A 24,648-nucleotide genomic window follows, 5' to 3' on the forward strand; every position below is an offset into this window, starting at 1 on the left:
CTCTCTCGCTCTCTCTCGCTCTCTCTCGCTCTCTCTCGCTCTCTCTCGCTCTCTCTCGCTCTCTCTCGCTCTCTCTCGCTCTCTCTCGCTCTCTCTCGCTCTCTCTCGCTCTCTCTCGCTCTCTCTCGCTCTCTCTCGCTCTCTCTCGCTCTCTCTCGCTCTCTCTCGCTCTCTCTCGCTCTCTCTCGCTCTCTCTCGCTCTCTCTCGCTCTCTCTCGCTCTCTCTCGCTCTCTCTCGCTCTCTCTCGCTCTCTCTCGCTCTCTCTCGCTCTCTCTCGCTCTCTCTCGCTCTCTCTCGCTCTCTCTCGCTCTCTCTCGCTCTCTCACTGACTCCGCACCACTCGGCGCCACCACATCCGCACCACTCGGCGCCACCACATCCGCACCACTCGGCATCGCCTTTGCAATAGTATACTTCCACATCATCATCACTCAGCAAGACCTAAGTATCATTCAGCATCGTCACAGCACCAGTCACCACCACCACCACCACCACCACCACCTCAACATCACTCAACACCACTTCAGCCTGCTCTCGAAATCTGCCATGTGTTGATTCTCCCCTAGCGTCTGGCCGCTGCTAGTGTTATAATACAGGTACTAGTTCACAACCTTCAACCTCCAATTGTTTATGTCCCCTCAAAAAAAAATAACTTTAACAAGCATTGCAAGAACAAAAGAATAATGAGGAAATGTTTTATTGTACATACATTTTTAAATATGGTCGTTCAAAATGCTTCTGGCACTTTTTTTATTACAACTTTTCAGCATGCTGCACAGCAGCCACACTTCTCCACAGCGCAGCTTAAACACATTGGCAAAGTCAATAGCTCTGCCTAAACACTTATAAGGCCCCAAAGGCGAGACCTATTGGCTATGCCAATGCTTGTTGCTTTGACTTGAAGTGCTCTGGGGCCCTGCCAATCAGGACCCCAGGGCCTGTGTTCTTCCCCAAAACAAAACCCAATTGGCAACTCTGGCCACAGGTAGGTCCCTGGTAAATGGTACCCCATGTACCCAGGGCACTGTGACCAGAGAAGGCTCTTGAGGGCTGCAGCACCAATTGTGCCACCCTTAGGGGCCCTGTACCTTTTCACAAACACACTGCCTTGCAGGCTGCGTGTCTTGGTGCAGATCAGAAGTGAAGAGTCGACATGGCACACATCCCTGTTTGCCATGCCTACCAACCACTGCCCTGGCCTAAGTCAGTCACCCCTCTAACTGGGTGCACTATGCCAGTCGTGAGGGCACAGAGGCATGAGCCCTGTACCCCCTACAGTGTCTGAGTCCATTCTCGGACATTGTAAGTGCAGTGTACCATTAAAGAGTATATGGTGTGGGAGGTTGTCGTTACGAACTCCACAGTACCATGATGGATACACTGAAGTCTGGGAAGTTGGGTTTCAAACTTCTCAGCACATTGTACCCACACTGATGCCAGTGTGGGTTTCAATGTAAAACGCACAACAGGGGGCATTTTAGAAATGCCCCCTGAACTCGACCCACAACCAGTGTTGGCTGCTTAGGCTGCCACCCACCAGACATGTTGCTGGACCCCTGGGTCGAGAGCCATCCGCTCTCGAGGGCCTGCAACAATGCACATCCTGGGACGAGGTGCTAGGTCCCCTCCCCCAGGATGGGCAGGGGAAGCTTCAAAGGCCTGCCGCCTTTGTGAGCTTCTCCAGACCACTTGCTGTACTCAGCAACTGGTTCTATCCCCCACTTTGGGCGGGAGAACCGGCGGGAAAAACAAGTGAGGAAGAGAGGTGTGCCCACCTCTGCCAACTCCACCCCTAAGGTGGGGGAGGCTAGGTGAAGCACAACCTCCAGTCCCCGCCATCTTGAGGATGGGGGGACCCGGCCGCCCAGGGACAGGCTCCTGCCCCCCTCTCACTGGAGAGTGGCAGAATAGGGGGTGTACCCACGACCGGGCAAGGACCAATGGGTCCCTGCCCTTTACCTACCTGTAACGCCCCTAAATGTAGTATTTAGGGGCACCCTGAACCTTCTTTCCTCAGATCCAGCAACCACAAGAAAAGGACGCAAAGCCGTGCAAGGCTAAAAAGAGGACGACGCCCAGTGACTTGGCCCCAGCCCTACAGGCCTGTCTCCCCTCGAACATGCTCCTGCAAAACCCCGGCGTATCCAGCGGCCAGCAACCTCAAAAACCCCGGAGGACCTGCCTGTATTCACTTTCCAAGCTTCTCCCGTGAACACCGGACGTGTTTGAACTGCAGCTTCTGGTGCCAGCCAGAAACTGCGAATCCAGCCCACTCTGCACCTGCTTAGCCTGGCCCGAGCTTGAGTGGAAAAACACCACGAGGAGGTCCCCCGACGATCTTGACCTGAGATCTGGCGACCCCTGACCTGCCTCAAGCCTCCAGACGACACCTGCTGCCTCAATCTAGAGGACCCCCCCCCCTACCGCGACCGGGTAAGAAAATCCGACGTCCCAAGGCCTTTTGTGCCTAACCCAGAGGTGCCTAATCCACCCTCAACATCCCAACTTATCCCTCGAAGTGGTGGTCACTCCTGGAAGATACTCGTCCCTGAGCCTGTAGTGTTTCTTTGTCCCGGAGAATCTCCATTGAAATCAACAGGGCACCCGACTTCAAAACAGCACCCTACACCCGGCCGCCCTAGTGTTGCTGAGGGGTGCCCCTTTTGTGCTAACCTGGTCCCCAACTTGCCCTGAGCTCAACCCTAGGAGCTTTGCTCCCACAACCCTGTGGCCTCCTTGCCAGCTGCCAGCTGCCACCAACCGGAGCCCCCCCTATCCTCCACAGGATAACATTGGGCCTCAACACACTGCACCCGGTCGCCCTAGTGCCACTGGGGGTGCAACAACAGTGCATCACTGACCCTGGGGGACCCCTGAGTCTTACCCCAGAACCCTAACTCAAAAGACTGATTACCTACCTGGAAACCGATAACCTCTTTTTCCTCATAGAATAACATTGACACTTTTTCTCCCAAAAAGTTTCTAAGTGTCGACTTTTGAAAACTAAGAATATTCCTTAAAAATCGCACAAATAACCTAACCAAATTTTCTCAACTGTTTGCAGGAAAGGTCCCAGTGCTGAACCCAGGTGTCCAGCACTGAGTAAGAAAAGTAACTAAAAAGTAACTTACCTGTGAATTGAATTTCCTTCCATAGGATAACATTGGGGGTTCTTTGTGAAAAAGTTTCGAAGTGTCAACTTTTGAAATGCAAGAATATTCTTTAAAAATCGTACCTCTAACTAAAACGCATTTACTCATCTGTTTTCAGGAAATGTCCCAGGGCTGAATCTAGGATCCAACCCTGTGTTAGTAAAAGTAATCTGAAAAGTAATTAACTGCATTTTACTTAAAAAGCCCATTCATTTGAATGTACTATACCTGCAATGTGTTGTAAACTGCTTACTTAAAACTGTAACCAAAACCAGTACAAGTTATACTGCAATTTTGAACTGTGTTCATACAAGTAATTCACCTGTACCAGGCTTGCTTGGTTCTAGAAATAAAACACCAGTATATTTTGCTTATACAAAAACAAATGGCTTAGAGTTTAGTTCTTGAGTGTGTGAATTCATTTGCTGACTGAGTGTGTACATCAAATGCTTAACACTGTCCTCTGATACTGCCTTACTGCTCGACCAAGCTACCACTTTAGAGAGTAAGGTTCTATCTAACTTTAACCTCTGCCTAACCTCTGGAGACTCTTGGGCTCTATACACACTGTACCTCACTTTGGTGCAGTATATATAGAGCCAGTTTCTTACATAGCGCATGTAGCATCTGCTGTCAAGCAGATAGCCTGTAGCCTTGCAGGGGTGTATTAGAAGCGGTGAAGAAATTTTAATGGAAGGAGCCTATTTCTACTATGTGTAGAAACATTTCCTATTTGCACAAAGCAACATTTTCACTTTTGTTTCAATACGAGCTCACTTAGGTCATAGATATATATTATGTTTTGAGCACACTGTCTCTATCACTAGAGTGAGTGCATGATTTAAGAAGGCTTCACTCACTTTCTATAATACTGGATGATATCCAGGATATTAAAGAGCCTCTTCCGTAAAGATGCCACCCCCAGTCTGGTTAGCCAAAGCTTGGCCTCTGGTTTTGAAGTTGGGCGATCCAAGTGTTGACCTCTATTAGTATGCAGTGGGGTTGCGGGGAGAAATAGAGCACTTGCAAGTGTTGGTGAAACTCTACGCTGGGTACATTCCCACTCCAGGTCTTTTGACCGGGCATACCTCAGAGGACAAGGTGTTACTGCCTCTACCTCTGCTGCAAGATGGGGCAGTTGCAGCAGACCGTAAACCCAGAATTGGGCAAACTGTGCCCGGGCTGTATAAAAATATAATTTGAAGTCCGGGACTGAAAACCCGTCAGCCTCGTAAGGTAGTGGAAGGTACTCTGTTTCATTCACGGCTACTTGCCTGCCAATTATATCATGAGTAATTTCAAAGTAAAGGAGGATTGTGTTGGGGGGGGTATTACATATATTATTAAACGAATCTAAAAGCCTACGCAGAACTACCATCTTCATAAAGACTATATGCCTGGCCAGGGAGGGTAGAAGTCTAATTCAGCGCTCTGCGTGTTCCACTAATCTGTCCATTTCTGCAACACAGTGGTCCATGAGGACAATTAAGTAATTTTGGTGCATGCTAATGCTTGGGTAGAAGCTCCTTTGTCCATTCCAGAGGAAAAAATCTTTCTGAATCATGTTGTGCTGATAGTTGATGGGAAAATTAAGGACTTTCTCCAGTTAATTTTGAGACCTGATAATCCCCAGAATTTTAGCATCTAGGGTGCTAGCGGATAAAAACACTGGCTTCAGAATCCCAACTATCAGTAAAACCTTGTCTGCATACAGGGATATCGTTCTAGAGTCCCTGCAAATATTCTGCCCCTCTGCGAATGATGATTCCTTAGAGCACATGCCAGCGGGTCTACAGCCAGTGATACAGCAACTGGGGAAGCAAGCACCCCTGGCAGGGGCCCCTTTTGATGTTGAATTGCTTTGTCAGTCTCCATTCACCCTGAGGATCTTTGTTAGTACGTCTTGTGTAACCCCATTCAAGGGAGTCGAAAGCCTTTTCTGCATCTAAAAAGATTGTAGCTGCACTGATATAAGGATGCACTCGATCCACAGGTGCAAAGAACATGCATAAGTTGTGTATTGTTGAATGGCCACTTATGAATCCCACTTGGTCATGGAGAACCAACCCTGGCATATATGGTATGAAACAATTGGCGATAATTTTGGCCAATACATTTATTGATAATCAATTTTATTGATTTTTAAGGAAAGAAACTGTACACCGCATGTGACCAATAGTCCATGTCACTTCAGAGTGCGTCTGCATTGATTGGGCATAAAAAAGCATATCGGTCCCCATCCAAGCGCATAAATAGTGCAGTTTTGGCTAATATATTAGTGTTTGTATTAAGAAGTGACAGAAGCCTGATTTCCCCGATTCACTCCCATTTAGGAAAATGACCACAATCTCTTCTTAAAGGTGCGGTAGGGAAACTTCCCTGTTCATGTGCCTTCTCAAGTATCACAAGGACATGATTGGCAAATTTGTTATATTCTTTGTCCACCATTGGTCCATTCACTCCCGTGCTCAGCCATTCTTTGATAACCTTATATTTCATTTCGCTGACATCAATGTTATCCTATCTGAATTCTTTAGCTACGTCAAGTTCATTCTGTCGAGATATTTTAATAATGGAATAAGTTATTTGAGAAGTGTATAGCTTCTCATTGTACTCCCAGAAGTGAGCTAGAATGATTGATGGTATTGTGCAGTATATTCCTGTCCGATTCAAAAATGCTGATGTCGGTTGCACCCCTTCATGGCTGCAAAACTATAGCCTGCTCTCTGGCAAGTCGCTCGCCCGAACCGTACCATGTGGGTATGACATACTTGCCAAAGAACTTAACCATGCAGTCTGCTGTATCACGGAGTTCTTGAAGTTTACAATGTATAACAGTAAGTATCTTGTCATTACTGGTGGATGCATTACGAGTTCCAGCCCTTAGGTCTAAGCTTCCAGTGTATTCAAACTTCTGCAATTGTTTTGGTGACTCCTTTCTGTTTATCAATACAGATGAATCGAGTATAGGTCAACAAACCAACCTACAGAACACTAGAATTGGTACACAGAACCAGAGTTTACACAAGTATTATAAGATCTCAGCATTTCATTCCTGAAAACTGCATCCAGGAGAACCACTGAGGGAAAACTCAAAACCAGACACTGGGTTTTTTTTGTGATTCGAATTCAGGAATGGTGGGGGCATGATTTGAGAAGGGTGTATGGGAGATATTTAAATGTGCACACCTATGGGCACGTGGCTGGCAAAGAGGGCCAACAATCTATCATCCCTTAACTTCTAAAACCAAGGCCAAGCATTAGCTAGTTAGACTGGGGGTGACCTCTTTATGGAAGGGACTCTTGTGTAGCAGGTACTTTGTCCTGAAAAGATTGTTGAGCAGCGTTTCCATCACCTCTAACTGTATGTGTTACTCTCTTCTGATGAAAGACAGCAATTTTGAATCATGAACTTATGTCTAGAGATACTCCGCACTGGCTGCACCCAACCATGGTGAAAACAAAAGATTGTTTAATGGAAGTAAGTGTTACCAGGCACAGCGTTTACCAGAATGCATCTGAGTGAACTGGGTGTTGGAATGTCAATGCAGTGTGCTCCCACCCTGTTTTTGTTTGAAAGACAGATGAATGTTCATTATTACACAGAATTAATATCTGATCAATTTCCGCTGCACTCTTCCTAGCTTTCTACACAAGTTGTTGAGAACTGTACTTCTCAACTGTTCGGCAAAGAGAAATTGAAAAAAATACATAACTATATTTGTATTGAATGTCCCCTCTCTTGCCGGCAAACTCTTTAGATTTCACCCTGCTGCAGATTGACAAATCTACCCAAATGCCACCTATTTGAAAAGTATAAGTGGTTGCTAAACAAGTTCTTTCTGATTTGCTGGATGCTAGGAATAAACTGAGTTGCGATCTAGCCTCAAAAAAGAAAGTTATCCAAATCCCCAGATCCTCATTCCAAATGGAATGCCCTTTTGCTGAAAGGGTCTAGGACATTTTTGTCCTATTCCTCCTAGCTCCTTAATATTGAAGGCGATTTTCAAACAGTAAATACAAAGCAATGGTCAGCATTGCCCCTCTCAAACTGAGGCAGTACTCATTAGTGAGCAACGTTGCTCATCCTTCCTTCGTCATTGGTGGTAGATGCACCTGCTGTACCTTTTCCTCTGGCCACAGTGGAGGCTTTTGTGCAGGTCAGAGTTTATGTCCAGGATGATTGACTAAGTTCTTTTTCCCCAGCCTATTGCTAATCTCCAGCACTTGCCATGGAAAGCAATGTTCTTGTTGGCTGTCTCGCCTACTAGGTGGGTGACTGGAAGCTTTATGCACAGATTAGCCATGTATAGTGTTTTAATCTTAATAAGGTATCAGAAAAGCAGTCTCTCTTTTCTGCCTAATTGATGTCTGTCAAGGTAACCAAACAATGTAATTAATCATACTACTTCAGCAGCCTGGTTTCTATATGAATCAGATAGGCATGATGTCAAAGACTAGACTCGGTTTGTTTAGTCTGCTTGATTGCTGAGGAAAGGGCCATTCTGCCCAGTCACCACGCTGCCACCCTTAACTTTATAGTACACTTGAAAGGTGTCCAATGTCTCCTTAAGAGGAGCAGCCGCGCGTGGAGGTAAAAGCTCCTTTGCAATTTTCTAGCTCTTGATTGATAATGAGTCCAGGACTTCATAGCAAGGCACCAGATTCCCCCTGACATCAGGATCGAGCCAAGAAAAACTATCCAGGAGGTCTAGTTGAATTCCAACTCCAAGAAGGAACAATGGGGGAGGAAAACCTTAGTGAAGAATGCCACAAAAAAGGCAATGAGTGCATTACAGCCCGATTCAAGAAGGAACTGACCTGAAAGGAAAAAATGCTGTTTCTTACTGGATTGGCAATTTCCAATACAATTCTCTGGACTGACCATTACCTCGGAAAGGGCAGTTTATAATTCATGTCCATGCCATCATCCCGAAACGGATTGTTTCAGATTGACACACGAAGAAGCTAGACTTTGGCATCCTTTGCCAGTACTGAACTCTGTAGTTCCTCTGCCACCATGCCTGCCTTTTTTTTGTTTTGCATATTTTTACCATCATGTGTCTGGTGAGGTTGATTGAATATAAAGTATGTGGCCATCGGTTTATCCTGGCTTGTGGAAGTGTTTTATGTCAGTGCTGTGTGTTTAAATAAAAGTTTGATACATGCCCAGCGTTTGTTGTGGATACTACAGAATACAGTTATTGGCAAAGCCAGTAGGTGTTGCCTAGCCAAGAACCATTGGCTCTGTCAATGTTTTGTATAGCCATGTTGTAGAGTAACACGGCTGCTATGCAGCATGGGTAAAATGAAAGGAAAAAAACAATGACGCGACCAGCACTAACCGCATCATATCGCTTTTTAGGTTACTCCAGTATTAAAACTTTCAGTCATATGCTTGAATTATTCCCTCTAGTCGAGATTGGAGTCCCACAATACATTATTATAGCAATGTAATGTCACAAACAGGCAAAAAAAGGCCTCTTAGTTTTGTAATATCATAGTCCTTGTTAAAAAAAACTATAGGTTTCAACAAATCGGGTTGTCCAACCTTCTAGAACACTCCTAGCACACTCCTGTGTGAAGATAATTTACCTGTATTCGGGTGCGGATGCCATTATCTTCAGGTTTCCCCATACTTCAGGGACCTGATCCACACATTGGGATTATACTGTTTCCTAAGGGATTTATTGGTTACGGTCGGTGTCAACGATACATTTCACATTGGCCAAACCTATTCGTTTTTGCCAGTGCTTCTTTTCTTTACTTTCAGCCGTGCTGCTAAGCAACATGGCTAGAATACATTGTCAAAGCCAATATCTCTTGCATAGGCGAGACCTATTGTCTTTGCCAGTGCTTGTAAGTCTTGCATCTTTGTATAGCAGAAACATGGTATGCAGCACGGTCATGCCTACGGTGTCACGTCTGGGCATACCCTTGGCCACTTAGGGCGAACCTATCAAACACAGCAAAATGATGGACGGACTGCTGAAACTTTTCAACTACTCACCCCCAGTCACAGTCTGGCTGGACTGTTCCCATGAGGCACAGGGTCAAGACTGATTTGCATATAGCTGGGTCTAAACTGGGGTGGCGAAGTGAGCTAATGAACGATGATGGATTCAACCCAGATCTGTGATTGGGGGTGAGTGTCTGAAAAGTTTCAGCACTCCGTCCATCTCCTTGTGTTTGCTTTGTTTGCGCTAAGTTGGCAGGGTATGCCCAGACGTGGGTCCCTTCCTCACTTTGCCACTGGATTCAAGATAGCCTGCCTGATGAGGGGTGTTACCCCGAAACCTGTCCCAGGATGCTTGTTTTTGGTCCAGAGAGGACCTGGCTTGGCAGTTCGGCCTGGGCTGTTCCCATTAGGAACAGGTTCATGACGTATTTGCATATGGCTGGGTCTGAACTGGGGTGGCAAAGTGAGCTAAAGAACCATGATGGATTCAACCCAGATCTGTGACTGGGGGTGAGTGTCTGAAAAATGTCAGCGCTCTTTCCATCTCCTTATGTTTGATTTCATAATTAGTGCTGCAGCTGTACAGCTCTTTTCCATCATGGGATTTTGTTTGGATTATATCAGCTGTAGAACCAATATCTCTGCCAGTGAATGAGATCCAGTTAAACATTTTTATTTTTATTTTAATGAAAAACGGTCTATAAAAAGCCATATTTTCTGTCACATTTTAACTGATTATAAATTGCCTACTAGTACTATAAATTACATTTGACAGATTTGAAAAAACTTTCCAGTCTTTCATGCAAATAAAACAAGCGGGAAACGTATACCATAGTCGCTGCTTTTAAGATGGAGAAACACATTTTTCCCTACTTCTTTAACCGGTCCAGAGCTGCACTTTCCCACCATTCTTTCTTTAGTTTTATGCCCTGCTGCCCCTGGCGTCACTCAATATCTTTATAGTTTACTTCCTTTTGTTTTTTTCCCTTCCTTCCTTTTTTCCTGTGACTCTAACTTTTTCCCTGTTAGACTGAATCTTGGCTCATTTGTCACCTCAGCCACAGTTCTTTTAATCAAGTAATATTCTCATAAAAAACATTTGCAAAGAAACAAAAACAGTTTGTGAGGTATGTCTGTAGGGCTCATGTTCAGTTGATGGTTGTGCGTCAGGAAATGCCAGATGGGAGGTGGAAGGATACCGGGAACTTGCCTGAGAACTAACCTCAGACTTTTTGGAAAGCAACCAGAATCATCTAACTTTGGGTTCCAGGCCAAGGGCGAGTTGAGATTCCATAAATTTGTATCTTGTGGGATCCCTTTACATTGAAGAGATCAGAGTAGTTGGTGCCTTCTCCAACATTTCCATGTGTGGTTGAGACCCATACAAAGTTGTGGAAATGTTGATGTCAAAGTATTTGATTCCAAGGGCATCAGCAAAGCCCTGCTCTATATTTAGGCCTCCTAAAATACAATATTCAGGTCTCTTCTGCATCCGTTGTCACCATCAGCCATGGGTTGGTCATCTCAGCACCTGCCTCTGTTAATTATAGCAATTTGAGTACCTCTGCACCAAGACCAATGCTGTCAGAGTTCTCATTTGTGGAGGAGGAGAATCAAATCTCGAATGTCCTTGCAAGATAATTCTCCTCATAAAGAACCTCAGAAACCTTCTACTCCAGGGGAAGAGGTGGAGCAGCCTCCAGCAGATGTGCCACAGTGACAACCACTACTACTGGTGGTGGTAATGTCTGTTAGTACCGAGGCAAATGTTGTTCACCCTGCCAGCAGAAAACGATTAAGTAATGAGAAGGCCAAGGGGTAGGTCGAGATAAGGCACCATAACTCCCCTTGCCGCCCTCTGCGTTATAAATCCTGATTATCAGCAATCCAGATCTGGATATTGCCTCCTGACAGTATTCCTCCAAAAGGTCCAACATTATACGCACCAGAATTTTAACATTGGGAAATATTGTGGCATTTCATGAAGGCTTTACAGAGCAGTGAGAAATCTGCACAGCCAGGCCTTACGAAGAAGCAATAATAATCTTTGAAACACTACAGCTCATGGTGCCAGTAAGGTCTTTAGTTTCTGTAGTGCAGGCCTTATTCAAACGGCCCTGGGCAGCTTTCACACTTAGGTCAATGTGTTGAAAAGGGAGACTACAGAACTTTTTGACTTTCCGATCAAGACCCTATCTTTGGATGGGGACAGTCGCCTCTAAATCATTTCATTTTCCCAGCAGTGCAGAGGAAGTTTAATATTACTTTGTCTCCTTCATTAGCACCCCCATGGAGCCGAATTGTGGACTGTGTAGGAAAGAGGATCGGCCTAACTTCATCACCCCATCTGTCCACTCAGTTAGTTAACATGCTTTGCTGGGCAACACAGTATTATAGGAGTTGTTAGTGCAGTTGAAAGACATTGTTTTGGTGGATTGATGAGCAAATTTACAAGAGATACTGAAGAAGGGAATGGCTGTCTCTGACCATATCTGCATATCAGAAAGGATAAAGCAGATGTACCAATGCACCATTGCTACCATTACCCTGTGGAGTTACAAGGGGCGAACTAAATTCCTTCAACCGCAACGTGGATCAAAAGATCATAGATCCCCTGTTTTCAAAAGCTTCTTTGTTCGGCATACATTTTGAGTTACAGAGAAAGAAGACGGTTGCAGAAATATTCAAAACAGTTTGCTTGAAATAAAGCAAAGGGGATTCCAAAGAGTCCATCTGAAGACCTAAGGTTTAGGACCAACACCCGTTTCGTACCCTTTTCTGAAAGAAAAGTCAGTCAGTAAAATAATCACCACTTCTAACAGAAAAAGCAGCTGCAGCAGTGTCACTGTCGAAGGTCCCATCACTGACCCGCCAGTCACACACTAATAGTGCCTTTTCCTTGGAGCACCACCATGGGCAGAAGCAGGTGCACGTTTGATCTGTGCGCCTAGTTGCCGGTATGCCTTTGTACATACATGGATGATCTTTAATTCGGTGTATCTACTGTACAATGGGAAACCTATTGACTTTACCAATCCCATTGCAAATTTGGCATTTGCAACCCTGTAACTTTTAAAGGTTTTTTATGTTTAATGCAAACTCCTTTGAATAAGGTGCATTACTAATAAAGTTCACCAAATATTTTTGCTACGTTTTATAGTGTATACAATATACAAGGCCAGTTTGTGTTCAAGAGAACTAAATTTTGTCCGGAAAGCTTCTCGGTGCGAGCAAATTGGCAAGAAAAATTGGATTGGTTATAAGATCTTTGGTCATTTGAAGAAAACACTGAATCAACTGTAAAACCCATTTCAACTCTTCCTCTCTGATTGCCTTTCTAATTTCAAAATGTTTTTTCTGAACAGCTCGAATGATTTTGAAACCTCTCTGATTCCCTTCGGGCTAAAATTAGTGGCTTATCACTTAAACATGGAAAATATTTACGGCACACAACCATGATTTGTTTCACCTTCTTGATATTGATTCAAGACAACTGTGTATTAAGCTGAAATGGGGAATGGTTGCAACTCTGTTTTGTAGAGGTATTTATAATATAGTAATCTCATATTAAAAGCTCAGCGCCTTGAGACCCTCACGGGTGAGTAGCGCACTTACAATTCCCCTCATTGATTGATTATATTTGTGGAGAGGCTTTGGATACTCTTTTACATATTACCTTTGAATCTCCTAGATTACATTATTTTGAAATCCTGTATTTAAGTAACTTTAAAACATCCCAAATAAATCGTTTGTGATTTTGATAAACTTGTATTTGTAAGCGATTAATGTCATTGCTGGGTTTAAATTTTAATATACTTAACCGACGTGCTTTATATTGTAAACCCTTGCAAGCTTAACATTACAACGTTTAAAATGCAGTTTGCAAATACAAGTGGTGAGGCAAAGTTGTAAGAGTAGTATGGGGGGGGGGTGCTGTTGGGGAGCCCTGAAGTGGTTTTCATGAGCATCTTAAGAAGTACCGGAGGAAACCGTCCCATTCTCAAACTGAAAACAGACCAAGGTAAATCGACCCTATTTGAAAGATGCACAAGGCTCGGGCCCCATTCAGTGCCCTTTCATTGTGTGGTGAATTTTGATACAGGTTTGTTTGAGGAAAGCCCTGTTATGTAGCTGTCTAGTACACACGCATGAGTAAAGATATTCAGGTGCTCTGCTTGAAAGCATTGAGAAAATGCAAAAGTAAAAGGAAGTCCAAAGAACACTTCTGATTGGATATATTTTGCTTATGTTCTCGAACTGAATCTGTTTAGCTTTTTAATCCGTCTGAAGGCAATCGCATATCTGTCCTCCTGCATTGATCACATTCATTAAGATGGTAAGCGATCAGAGGATGGGGAAACATGAAATTAGCTGTTCTAACTTTAAAAAAATATTATACACCAGCTTAAAACTGTGCACATGAGTTGCATGAAAAGCAAAACAGCAGAGGGCACGTTTATCTATACAATATGGGAATACCAGGGGTAACTGATCAGGAAGCTGAAGTGTGGTGTGGGGACCAAGATACTGCATGCCCACAATAGGTGATACTGGGCACTAAGTTGCGGTTCTGCATGCTGGGATTCATCTTAGTCAAGCAGGATAAAGCCAAACTGGGGGCAGCAGCAGGTTCCATTGATTCGATGTGGCAAGCAGGCATGAACATGTGTATGGAAGCTGAAAGGGTGGTATACAAGAGGAGGAGCTGTCCCAGGAAATTCGAGAAGGTGTGTGGGAACTGAAGAGTTAGGGGGTGGGGGGGGGCAGTTGACCCATCCAATAGTGAGACTTCCACACAGGGCCATCGAATGACTGACAAGAGGCCGGGAATCCGTATCTGTGAACCACTGTCAAACGCCATATTGAGTCAAGACTAAGTTGGTCCGGCTGAATCACGTATGTGCATCGGAAAAAAAAATATATATATATATATTGCTGTCATGTATACACTTTTTGTATTGAAAACCTATGAATAGTTAAAAAAAAAAAAAGGGTGCACTAGATACAGCATTTTTTTTCTCTTTGCAAATGGTGGAAGAAAATTGTGACAGAAAAGCTCTCCTGTTACTCGAGAACTAGAGGAGAAATAATAAAACAACACATTGGGAGAGCAGATGTGCTTGAAAATATTATCCCAATTTGTTGCATAGTATAGGGAGAGACTACCAATATGATGTCGGCTGTGTGCAAAGGCGACACTTTGAAATGGGAGAAAATTAAACTGGAGAGTTAACTTTATCTTTATATGGATTCCATAAAAGTCATAATTTACATTTTTTCTTCCCATTTCCAACTGTCTCATTTAGAAACACCAGGCATCTTGCTCCCAGTGGCCTGTAGACACAGTGCCATATTTATAACAGAAACATACAGCCATTTGTTTGGGAGGAATTTAAAGTGAAGAAACATGCTTAATAAAACATTAGGATGTAATTGGCTTAATATAAAGTGAAGAAAAACATAAGACATTTTGATCACTTTAGATTTCTCCCGTTCTGAAAATAAAGACTATTTTTCAGTTATAAATATGGCACTGTCTCTACTGGCCACTGAGAGCATGAGGCCTGCCATTTGTAAATGCAACTCTTTGAAACGGGAGAAAATGTAAATGAAGAGTTAACGTAATCCTTTAGGTAAAAGCATTTAGAAACATAATTTTGCTCTCACACTCAATATTGAATTGACAGGGACTTTTATTTAAGTAAAATACCTCAGTTCTTCACCTCTGTGCCCCAGCCTGGGTCATAAATCTAACTGAGCACTGCTCATTATCATGCCCTGCTATCTGCAGCCTAATGATGATTATATAAGATAAACACAGCCTTCCCTTAACGTTGAAAGGAAAATGAGTCCCTGTGCTTATTTAAGTGAACTCAAGACTATGAACCACTCTGAAGGTGTCTGCGAGCTACTGCTGGTTCTTGATCGACTGATTGGAGACACCTGGTATAGAATGGGAGAGTGCTATGTTACGTTGGGTCTGTACTCTGTAGGCTAAAGATGTACTTCCTCAGATTATGAATTGAGGCATGGTTTGAGACCCATGGCTGCGTACTCCGGCAGCCCTTCTGACATCCATTCTCTAGTCCTGATTTGCGTGTCTGGTCTCTCCTTTCTCAAATGAGCTCCTTTGGGGTTCATTCATTCTATAAGTAGTTCTAGTCCAGGGTTACCTGTGTGGTCCTCACTTTTCATACTATTTTTCAGATGGAGACAGCAAGGTGGCTACCCTGTGGAGGTGACCTAGACATAAAATAAATGAATATGTATAGTCATGTACTTTGAAAGCTCAATGCAGACTTTTTGCTCCACCTTTTTTTTTGTAACAGCCAGCATTGTTAAGTTTACATTTGGTTTTTCTTCAGTGTGTGTGTGTGTGTGTGGCTGACACACTGGGCAATGCTGCCTTTTCTGCAGACTTATCGTGGACCCCAAACTATCTTTAATTTCTGAACTTTGCGTGTTCCCAGAGCCGTCTTGGCTCATTTGGACAGGGTAATGCCTGGTATAACCTGTCATGCCTCTGCACACCGGAATCAAAGGCAGTACAACAGTTCACTACATTTGCAAAACTTTGACTGCAAACTAGATGAGGTCTAACATTAAAAAAAATGTCAGTTTATTACAGAGTATTTAAGATGTTTTCTCTCTGGTCCAGGAGCTCATGGACCTGTTCTCTCCTGCCCAACACTGGCTGATACAGCCGCAAGTATGATCTTTCTGAGGTTCATAGTTGACTGAAATGTTCCACAGTCACTGGGCCCTTGTCTCTGTCTCTCTCTCTCTCTCCCTCTCCCTCTCCCTCGCCCTCTCACACTCTCTCTCACACTCAAACACACACACATTTCTCAACCATTCTCCTAGTATTTCACAGTCCAGCCTCCATCTCTCTAGTCTTTGGCCACAGCAGTACCGTGCACAAGCTCTAGAGATTTTATTTTTCTCGACTCTTAGATTAGTGTCTATCTGCAGTACACAAATTGTATTACCACTTTTCTTTCTGATTTAGTGTTGATCAATTGCTCTGAGTAACTGGTTGTGATTTCAGAACTGACTTGAGTGTACAAAGACACCCAATTCTGCTCTCACAGGTTCAGAATTATTGCTTGTGTGCTAGTCAGTCCTGTCTTTTTCGTGTCTGGTTATGAGGTGGCTGTACAATGGGCACACAGAAGTTGTTTGTCTCTATTATCTAATGAAGAGCTTGCTGTACACTCAAGCAATGCTTTAGCCCTTCCCTCCACACCTCCTCAAAAATAAATCTCCTCTCTCCCCTCTCTAAATTGAGCTTTTTTTCTAGCTAACTATAATAATTAAAAATTCGATACAGTGCATATGGCCACAGTCTCTGTCCTCCATGTGCTGTCTGATTTGCGGTTTGTTGTTGAGCAGTCTTTCTCTGAGACTCTTCACTCTATTCCTTAGAGCTGGCTGTATCTGAAGGGTTCTTACCTGAGGTGTGATCGAAAGATGGAGATGGCCTTCATGGTCTGTGCCATTAATCCCTCAATCGATGTGCATACGGACAGCCTGGAACTTTTGCAGCTTCAGCAGGTGAGATATGGGGAGTTTGCACCCATCCCTGACCTATAAGCCACACATGACTGGAGACCATTCCTTTCTGTTGTTCTAGGAACTCTTGGCTGATCTAACCCTGCTCCTTTTCTTCCATATAGAAACTGCTCTGGGTTCTGTATGATCGGAATCATTTGGAAAGGTAAATATTTTTTAATTTTATATAGGCTAATTGTGTGTTAATTGATTTATCACATTATTGTGTTTTCTACAGTTGCCTTGCATGTTCCCCTATTTTATAGGTCCTTTGTTTAACAGGTACCCAATGGCACTTGGAAATCTGGCAGATTTGGAGGAGATAGAGCCCACACCAGGCCGACCAGAGCCTCTTGTAATCTACCACGAGGTACCGAATGTTAAAACGTAGTGTGATTTTCAGCGGGTGAACCGAGTTCGGGGATGGAGCTAACAACTTGATATACCCTATCGATGAGAATCTGCCTTTAAAGATGTTTCCTGCAGTTGCCCCACAGGCCACAACTCTGATTGTTGTTTCCTTGTATCCCACAGACCCCCACCTTCAACCAATATATGGCTGCTCCCACTTCTCTACTCCTGATTTCTCTCTTTTATACCTCCGGCTACCCCATGCTGATGTTTGCGCAGATTTGTCCTTCACTCCTGACCGCTTGGTATTCTTGTATCACCATCCGTGGCCACGCTGCTCTCTCCTTTAAAGCTAACTTATCTGGCCTATTGTCCCCAAGCCTGGCGGCTTCTCTATACCCATCAGTCCTACTTGATTGTCCTCTTTGCAGGTCCTGTCTCTGATTTCTCATCACAAGGACTAACTTCTAAAGTCATATTTTAGTCTGGTCTCCTGGTGTTTCTCATCCCTATTACTGATGGCTGCCAACTCCCTGCTCCAGTCTTGACTGTTTCTCACACACATTCTGCTGTATGCTTGTTCGTACTTCTCTCTGTTGGAGTCCTGACTGCTCTTACCATTTTCCATGTACGCCACCCTTAGGCCTTGTATTTTAACCAATTAACAATCTCGCTTGCCTCTCATTCGACTGTACTGTTGTCTTGCCTCTCGATTGCAGGCAGTCGATGCGGCAAAGAGATATTACAACAATGAGCACATCTATCCGTACATCTACTTGGCGGGATACCACTGCCGCAACAAGAATGTGAAGGAGGCGCTGGAGGCCTGGGCTGGCACCGCCACTGTCATTCAAGAGTGAGTTGCTTTCCATCTTTCTTGGTGTCTTCCTTGTGGTCTCTAATCAGAACTTTCCAGTATACATCAAAACACTGAAAAACGTCAAGTGGCTAAACACTGACAGCCACACCCAGATAATGCTTGTAGTTAATTATTTTTATAATGGTGCTTTAACTTCCCTAATTTGCTAAGGAGATATAAAATGGAACGAGTGGAGAACATGAGGCAGTTACACTGGAAGTTAAAACAAGCATTTACAATGCAATGGTCTCGGCAATATTATAGGTAGAGCTATTGGTATTGCTCATTATTTATTTTTTATTTTTGTATCCCTAAATAAATATTTTGGCATTTCTATTGGCATTAGCTTTTTTTTTTTTTGCATATGTGATACCTATTGGGCAGTTCCAAAATTTGCTCTTTCTGCACATTTTTAGTTCAAGGGAGTGTCCATACTAATTTGAGAGTGATTAAGCTATTGACATTGTAAATAATAATGCCGTTTCTTTAAATGTTTTAAAAACATAAACAAAAAAAATGTTATGAGCAATGCCAATAGCTCTAACTTTAACAATGCCGAGACCGTTGCATTGTAAATGCTTGTTTGTCTTTACCAAGGAAAACTTAAACCCTACTTTTTATCTTTCATCTTCTCTTTTCCTTGTTTATTTGTTTTCCTGGGCTCTTTCCTACCTTTAAGTCAATTTTTTAAGACTCTTTTTATTGAGATTTTTTAGATTTCTTTTTTTTATAGAAATGTTGGTTTTCGCATGTTATGGTAGAGAACTCAAATGCCGAGGTAATACAACAGTGGCTGAATAAGCAAGCTCCAAACAAGCATTGCCAAAGCGAATAGGTCCCACCTTTCAAGTGAAACTTTCAAGCTATTGGCCTTGCTAATGCTTGTTTGCAAAGCAATTTGAAAAAAAAAATACTTAAACTGGAACCAAAGCAAACCTATCTTCAAGTACTTTGGAATGTATCACTGAATTCAATATTTTCAAGCATTACGAAAAGCAATTTTTGTTTTTCAAAATGTGTGCAGAAAACTCTGATTAGGATCTAAAAAGTCATTGCACGTGAACCAGCATAAAGACAGCACAGAGGAATGTTTGTAGGTACTTAAAGAACATAACAGCTGTCTGATGAAGTGTCAAACTGTTTGCCATTAATTAGTTCCCTGATGCGAGACGTGCAAGGATGCAAGTCAAGGAACCAAAAAGAGATTTAAAAAAATGTTATGCCCCAGATTTAAAAAAATGTTATGCCCAAGAACTGGAACAAACACAAAAAGACAAAGGAAGTAGGCAAATGAGATTGACACAAAAAGCTGTACAAAAACAAAATCCTACCAGTTTGAGTACAATCGCGACCTCTTTTTATTCTCCTACTGACCCCCCCCATTCTCCATTTAACTTGCCAAAATCACTGACTCTGCTTTTTCTGTTGCTCGCCCCAAACATCTCTTCTCACTAACATACCACACCCCCACCTGGTGTTTCTGCTCTTTCTTTGATGCTGAATCTAAGTTGTACTGTACAGTGGCAGTATGCATGGCCTGGGTGAGCGGTCTGCAAGGTGCTGCAGCCCCAGGGTACCCTCTTCGGTCCCAATGCTCTAGGTACCAGGGGTACCATTTACTAGGGACTTACAGGGGTAGCTGAAGTGGTGTCGAACAAGGGACAGTTTTGGGGAAGAAACACTGGTGTTGGGAACCCGATTAGCAAGGACCCAGCACACTTTTAGTCAAAGTTGCACCAGAAGGGGGCGGGTACTGCAACAGAATCCAATTTTCTCACACCAGGTAATGGACAACTGCACCCCAGCGGAGGCGCATAAACAACATCGTACCTCAGCACACGGACCTATACACACAGTGCTTTGTGAAGACCTGGAACACACGCGGACACATTTTCCTCTTTCTATTGACAAACAGAAGTCACATTTAAACCTACAATCTTCCCTAAGCAAACACAACTGCACCCTTGCCAGAGGTGGCTGGAGCGGAAGAGCTTGGAGAGCCGGCGGAACCCAGGAGGGAAAACTGTTTCAACATACACAGAGCACGTCTGGTCGGGTTGTTGAAGTTGTGTGGTTCTGTAATAATGACTAACTCTAGGGGGATGCACTCGCCGTCAGAAACAACACTACGCAGGGTGGGTGTGGCATCAAAAGCACTACAATGTATGGAGCCTGTGATTTGATGTAGGTCGATGCATTTCTCCTGTTTAAACTGCATTTTTAGAACATTTATAAAGTTTTTTGGGTTGTTGTTTTTTTTTTAACTGCACTATGACCAGATAGCGCCTTAAAGGCATTCCAATGGCAGAAAGGCGGTATCAGATGTTGAGAACATAGCCGGTTATAAATAGAAACTCTGTATTGCATAAACGCGATGGGTGCCTGTGGCGGGAGGAGTCTCGAGTTCCTACAAACATTACATTGGCGGTGGTTCTGGGGCTCACTGCAGGTTCGAAACCAGTTCTGCTGCAATGCGAGGAGCGGTTTGGGAATGTGCCTTCGGTGGGGGATGGGAGAGCAGGAAACTGCAGCTACGGGACTCGGCCGGTAATTGGAGGGAACACCTCCTGGCAGAGAAGAGACGGAGCGGGGAACCACAGCTTCTGGACAGCGCTAGAACCCAAAAAGAACACACATTCGGGGATGAACTGCCTGCCATTTGTAGTGACGTGAAGACAGAGGGAATGAAGTAAGCAACCAGCTTTATTAAGATTACAGATCGGAATGCCGTTGGAATAACGGCTTACGCACAAACACTTCCAACATTCCAAACGCGCGCCGGGGAACACGCGCACGGACACACAAGGCAGGACGGGGGCGGGGAAGGGACATGACAGGGAAGGGTCACCGCATGTTACATCTTCTCCCGTTTTTCATAAGTAACTCTGGAATACATAGTTTCAAAACAAGCAAAGGAAACACATACTTTTATGCTTTCCCTAGAAGAGCTAATACATTGCGTAATCCTTGAATCTTACAGACTGAACAATTGTTCTCCTATCACGAATGGTATCAACAGGACCAGTGGCCACACCAGGAAGAGATACTCTGGGAATATCCTCTATTGACACAGGAGTAGTTTTCCCCCCATATGCTCCACCCAGGCACGACTCAGCAGAGGACACCAGACCAGCATCCTGCGAGCCACTGGGCCTGCTCACAGGCTCAGATATCCTGCTTCGTGCAACTTTCGACCCATTCCACCATTGACCATTGTCTAGGAGAACGGCAGTACCCTTTGTTTTTACCACGCGCCTGGGTTCACTATACTTGCTCATGTTGGCCCCCTTCCTGGGATACTTCACTCTCACCACGTCACCTTCTTTCACGGACATCTTTCGTACAGCATTTCTTGTGTCATAATTAGTGCGCATGCGCTTCTGGTGTTCATCTACCAGACTTCTCATCTTACTCTCTTTTCCTTTATGGTTTTCATTTTCCCATTTTTTCCAAGCCAATGACCAATGTGGTTGCAAACGTGTGATCGCTGCCCTGCCCCTGATTAGTTCAAATGGGATTCTACCAGTGGTACTGTGGGGGTGGTACGGTATGACCACAACCTGGTGCGTAGTGCTGCCTCAACAGGAATATGAGACTTCAAAGCCATTTGGATGGTTTCTTTAATCAGGCGATTGGCCCGTTCTACTTGACCATTGCCCTGTGGATGATATAAAGAGGATTTTACGTGCTCTATGCCATTTTTTTTAAAGAATGAGACTAACTCAGAGGATACAAACTGCACTCCATTGTCGGAGACCAGTTGATGAGGAAAACCTTCTCTGCAAAATATCTCCTTCAGGAAGTTAATTACCTCACATGTAGTGGGTTGAGACACAAACTTGACTTCTACCCACTTGCTGAAATAATCAATCGGCACTATGGCATATCGCAATTCTAGACTCAGGGCATTCATGGGACCTATGAAGTCAGTGCCAACTTTGATCCAGGGACCTTCTGGCAGTTCAACGGAGGTCATGGGGCAATGGCGTGTCAAAGTTTTGTCAGCTTCATTGCACATTGAGCAGTGAGTAACAAACATATCGACGTCACGATCCATGAAGGGCGACCAGTACCCTTCCCTCAACCTCTGTTTGGTGCCTGTCATTCCTACATGCCCTTCGTGGGATAAAGCCACCAACCTGCTTCTCATGGACATTGGTGTTATTAAAGTTCCACCCCGGAGAATGACCTCTTCAACGACACTAATATCATCCTTAATTTTCCAGTAGGGTCTGAGTGCTTCATCAAGTACCCTCTCGCGTGGCCAACCTTTGATCACATATTTTTTAAGTGTTTCTAACACTGTGTCATCTTTTATAGCTCCTAACAATTCTGATTTAGTAATGGTACCATTTAAATCATGACCTTCAAATAAGCACGCAACAAGTACATCATCATCCATTTCGCATTCAGAATCACCCTCGCACGGGGCACGTGATAAATAATCTGCCGATATATTCACACGGCCGGGAATGTATTCCATCTTAACTTGATGCTCCTGCAATTTGCATGCCAACTTCGCAATTCTTGGCGAAGGCTGGCTAGAACCTTTTCCCTCAATTGTGGTCGGTGCGGATAGTAAATTCCTTGCCCCACAGGAAACTTTTAAACTTTGTTACAGCCCAAACACAAGCCAATAATTCACGTTCAATTACTGAGTACTTTGTCTCCGGGCCCCTTAGCTTCCTGGACGCAAATGCGATGATTTTCTCCCCGTTCTCAGTCATTTGGCTAACCATAGCCCCCAACCCGATCTGGCTGGCGTCTGTTGTTACAGTGCTTTTCAACTTCTCGTCGAATGACTGCAGAGACGGTGCTTGCTCTAGTTCCATCTTAATGGTCTTTATGCTTCGTTCACATTCTTCATTCCAAATGAACTCCGCATCCTTCTTTACCATCTTCCGAAGCGGTTCGACCTTGGCTGCATAATGTTGTATGAATTTGGAATGGAACTCACACATGCCCAAGAAAGATGCCAGTTCATCCTTATTTTTTGGATTTGGTGAACACGAAATTGCAGAAATCAGGGAGGGTTTTGGTCGTACCCCATTTCCATCGATGAGATGTCCCAAGTACTCTACAGTTTCTTTTAGGAATTTGCACTTGTCTTTTTGCAGTGTAAGACCACTGTCCTGAATCCTCTGAAGAACTTTCCTCAGGATGACCAGGTGTTCCTCTTTTGTCTCGCTGTAAATCAGAACATCGTCCTGGAATGATCTGACTCCTTCCATGCCTTTGAATAACTGGTTCATTATGCGTTGAAAAACAGCCGAAGCCGAACACAATCCAAAGGGCAACCTGCGAAATTGATACGCTCCTTCTGGTGTGATGAATGCCGTGTATTTTTTCGATTCATCTTGCAATTGTATTTGATGGTAGGCGGCGCTGAAGTCTAGTGTTGTGAAGATCTTCGCTTGACCTAACGTCATCACCATTTCGTTAATCAAGGGCAGAGGTTGGCAATCAGCTACTACGTGGCGGTTCAGCTCGCGAAGGTCAATGCACTGATCTTTCCGTTCCTTTTCCTCGCGATAACCATTGGCGACAACCACTCAGATGCATTGATTGGTTCAATAATACCATCCTTGCACCAATTCTCCAGGATTGTCTTGACTTCGGCGCGAGCTGATAAGGGTATATTCCTGACTTTCTGTTTCACTGTATATGCTTTACTCTTCAGGATAATCTGATGTTCGAAGTTCTTTAGGCATCCTAATTGTTCGTTGAACACCCCCTCAAATTCCTTGAGAATAGTCTCCAGGCCGTCCTCTTGAATGCTGAATACATACGGTGGTTGACAAGGATTAATCATCATTTTAAGTTTTTGTTGTTCCAGCCAACCCAGAATGTTCACATTGTAGTCCACTACAAAAACCTTTGTGGAGGTGTTCTGTCCCTTAAACGACAAATCCGCCTTGAAGACCCCTTCTAATGTTATCTTGTATCCGCCATATGCACCTGGAATGATTCTGCTAGATTCCAACGGTGTCTTGTACTTTAGTCCGTTGTATGTGTCCTTAGACAGAATTGTTATTCTTGACCCGGTATCCACCAACATCTCGACATCTTCACCATTCACACCAACATCACACCTGGGTTGGTTTTGTGCATCTTCACCGTTGATGATGGCGAACGTGAAGTTCTGCAAACCTTAAGGAAATGTCCCATTTTCCCACATCCTTGACAGATCCTGCCCCTCGCAGGACATTCTTTGCTAGTTGCCATATGCGCGTTGGATCCGCAACGATAACATTTCGGCCTTCCAACATGGGTACTGGGGTTCCTAGGCCAAGTGAAATTCTTGCGTGGTTTGTTGGATGCGGACTCCTCCTCCTTTCGCACAAGATTGACACTCACTTGTTGATTATCTGGTTTGCGCAGCAATTTAACACCTTTGGCCGATCTTTCCATACTTTTGATGGTAGAAACTACTTTTTCTAGGTTTGGATTCTTGTGGCATAACAATTTCTCCTGCGCCTTCACGCACGTGGTACGCATCACCACCTGATCCCGTATCATTTCATCTGCATCTTTGAATGCACACGTTGTAGCTAACATTCTCAATGTTGCGACGTAAGACTTAATCGCCTCACCTGGTGCTTGGTACCTGTAGTAGAAGTTATATCTCTCCATTATCACGCTCATAGTGGTGTCAAAATAGTATTTCATTCTCAAGTTGGCCTCCTTAAATACATCCCATCCTTCATCCCCTTCCTCTTTTTCAATTGGAGTTATGTGGTCGAATAATCTCCTTCCTTCTGCCCCCAAACAATTG

At 44.0% G+C, this 24,648-nt stretch overlaps 1 protein-coding gene across 3 annotated transcripts in view; it reads left to right on the forward strand.

Moving 5' to 3' along the window:
* MEN1 (menin 1) overlaps nt 1–24,648 on the forward strand; it is a 117,040-nt gene that overhangs the window by 68,013 nt on the left and 24,379 nt on the right. For all 3 annotated transcript variants that reach the window (XM_085625925.1, XM_085625926.1, XM_085625927.1), the window contains 4 exons: nt 16,538–16,666; nt 16,789–16,829; nt 16,946–17,033; nt 17,734–17,870. In XM_085625925.1, the coding sequence (XP_085482051.1) occupies nt 16,538–16,666; nt 16,789–16,829; nt 16,946–17,033; nt 17,734–17,870 (395 nt within the window). The remainder of the gene's footprint in view (nt 1–16,537; nt 16,667–16,788; nt 16,830–16,945; nt 17,034–17,733; nt 17,871–24,648) is intronic.

This window comes from Triturus cristatus, chromosome 9 (genome assembly GCF_964204655.1).
Source record: "Triturus cristatus chromosome 9, aTriCri1.1, whole genome shotgun sequence".
In the NCBI taxonomy this organism is placed as follows: domain Eukaryota; kingdom Metazoa; phylum Chordata; class Amphibia; order Caudata; family Salamandridae; genus Triturus; species Triturus cristatus.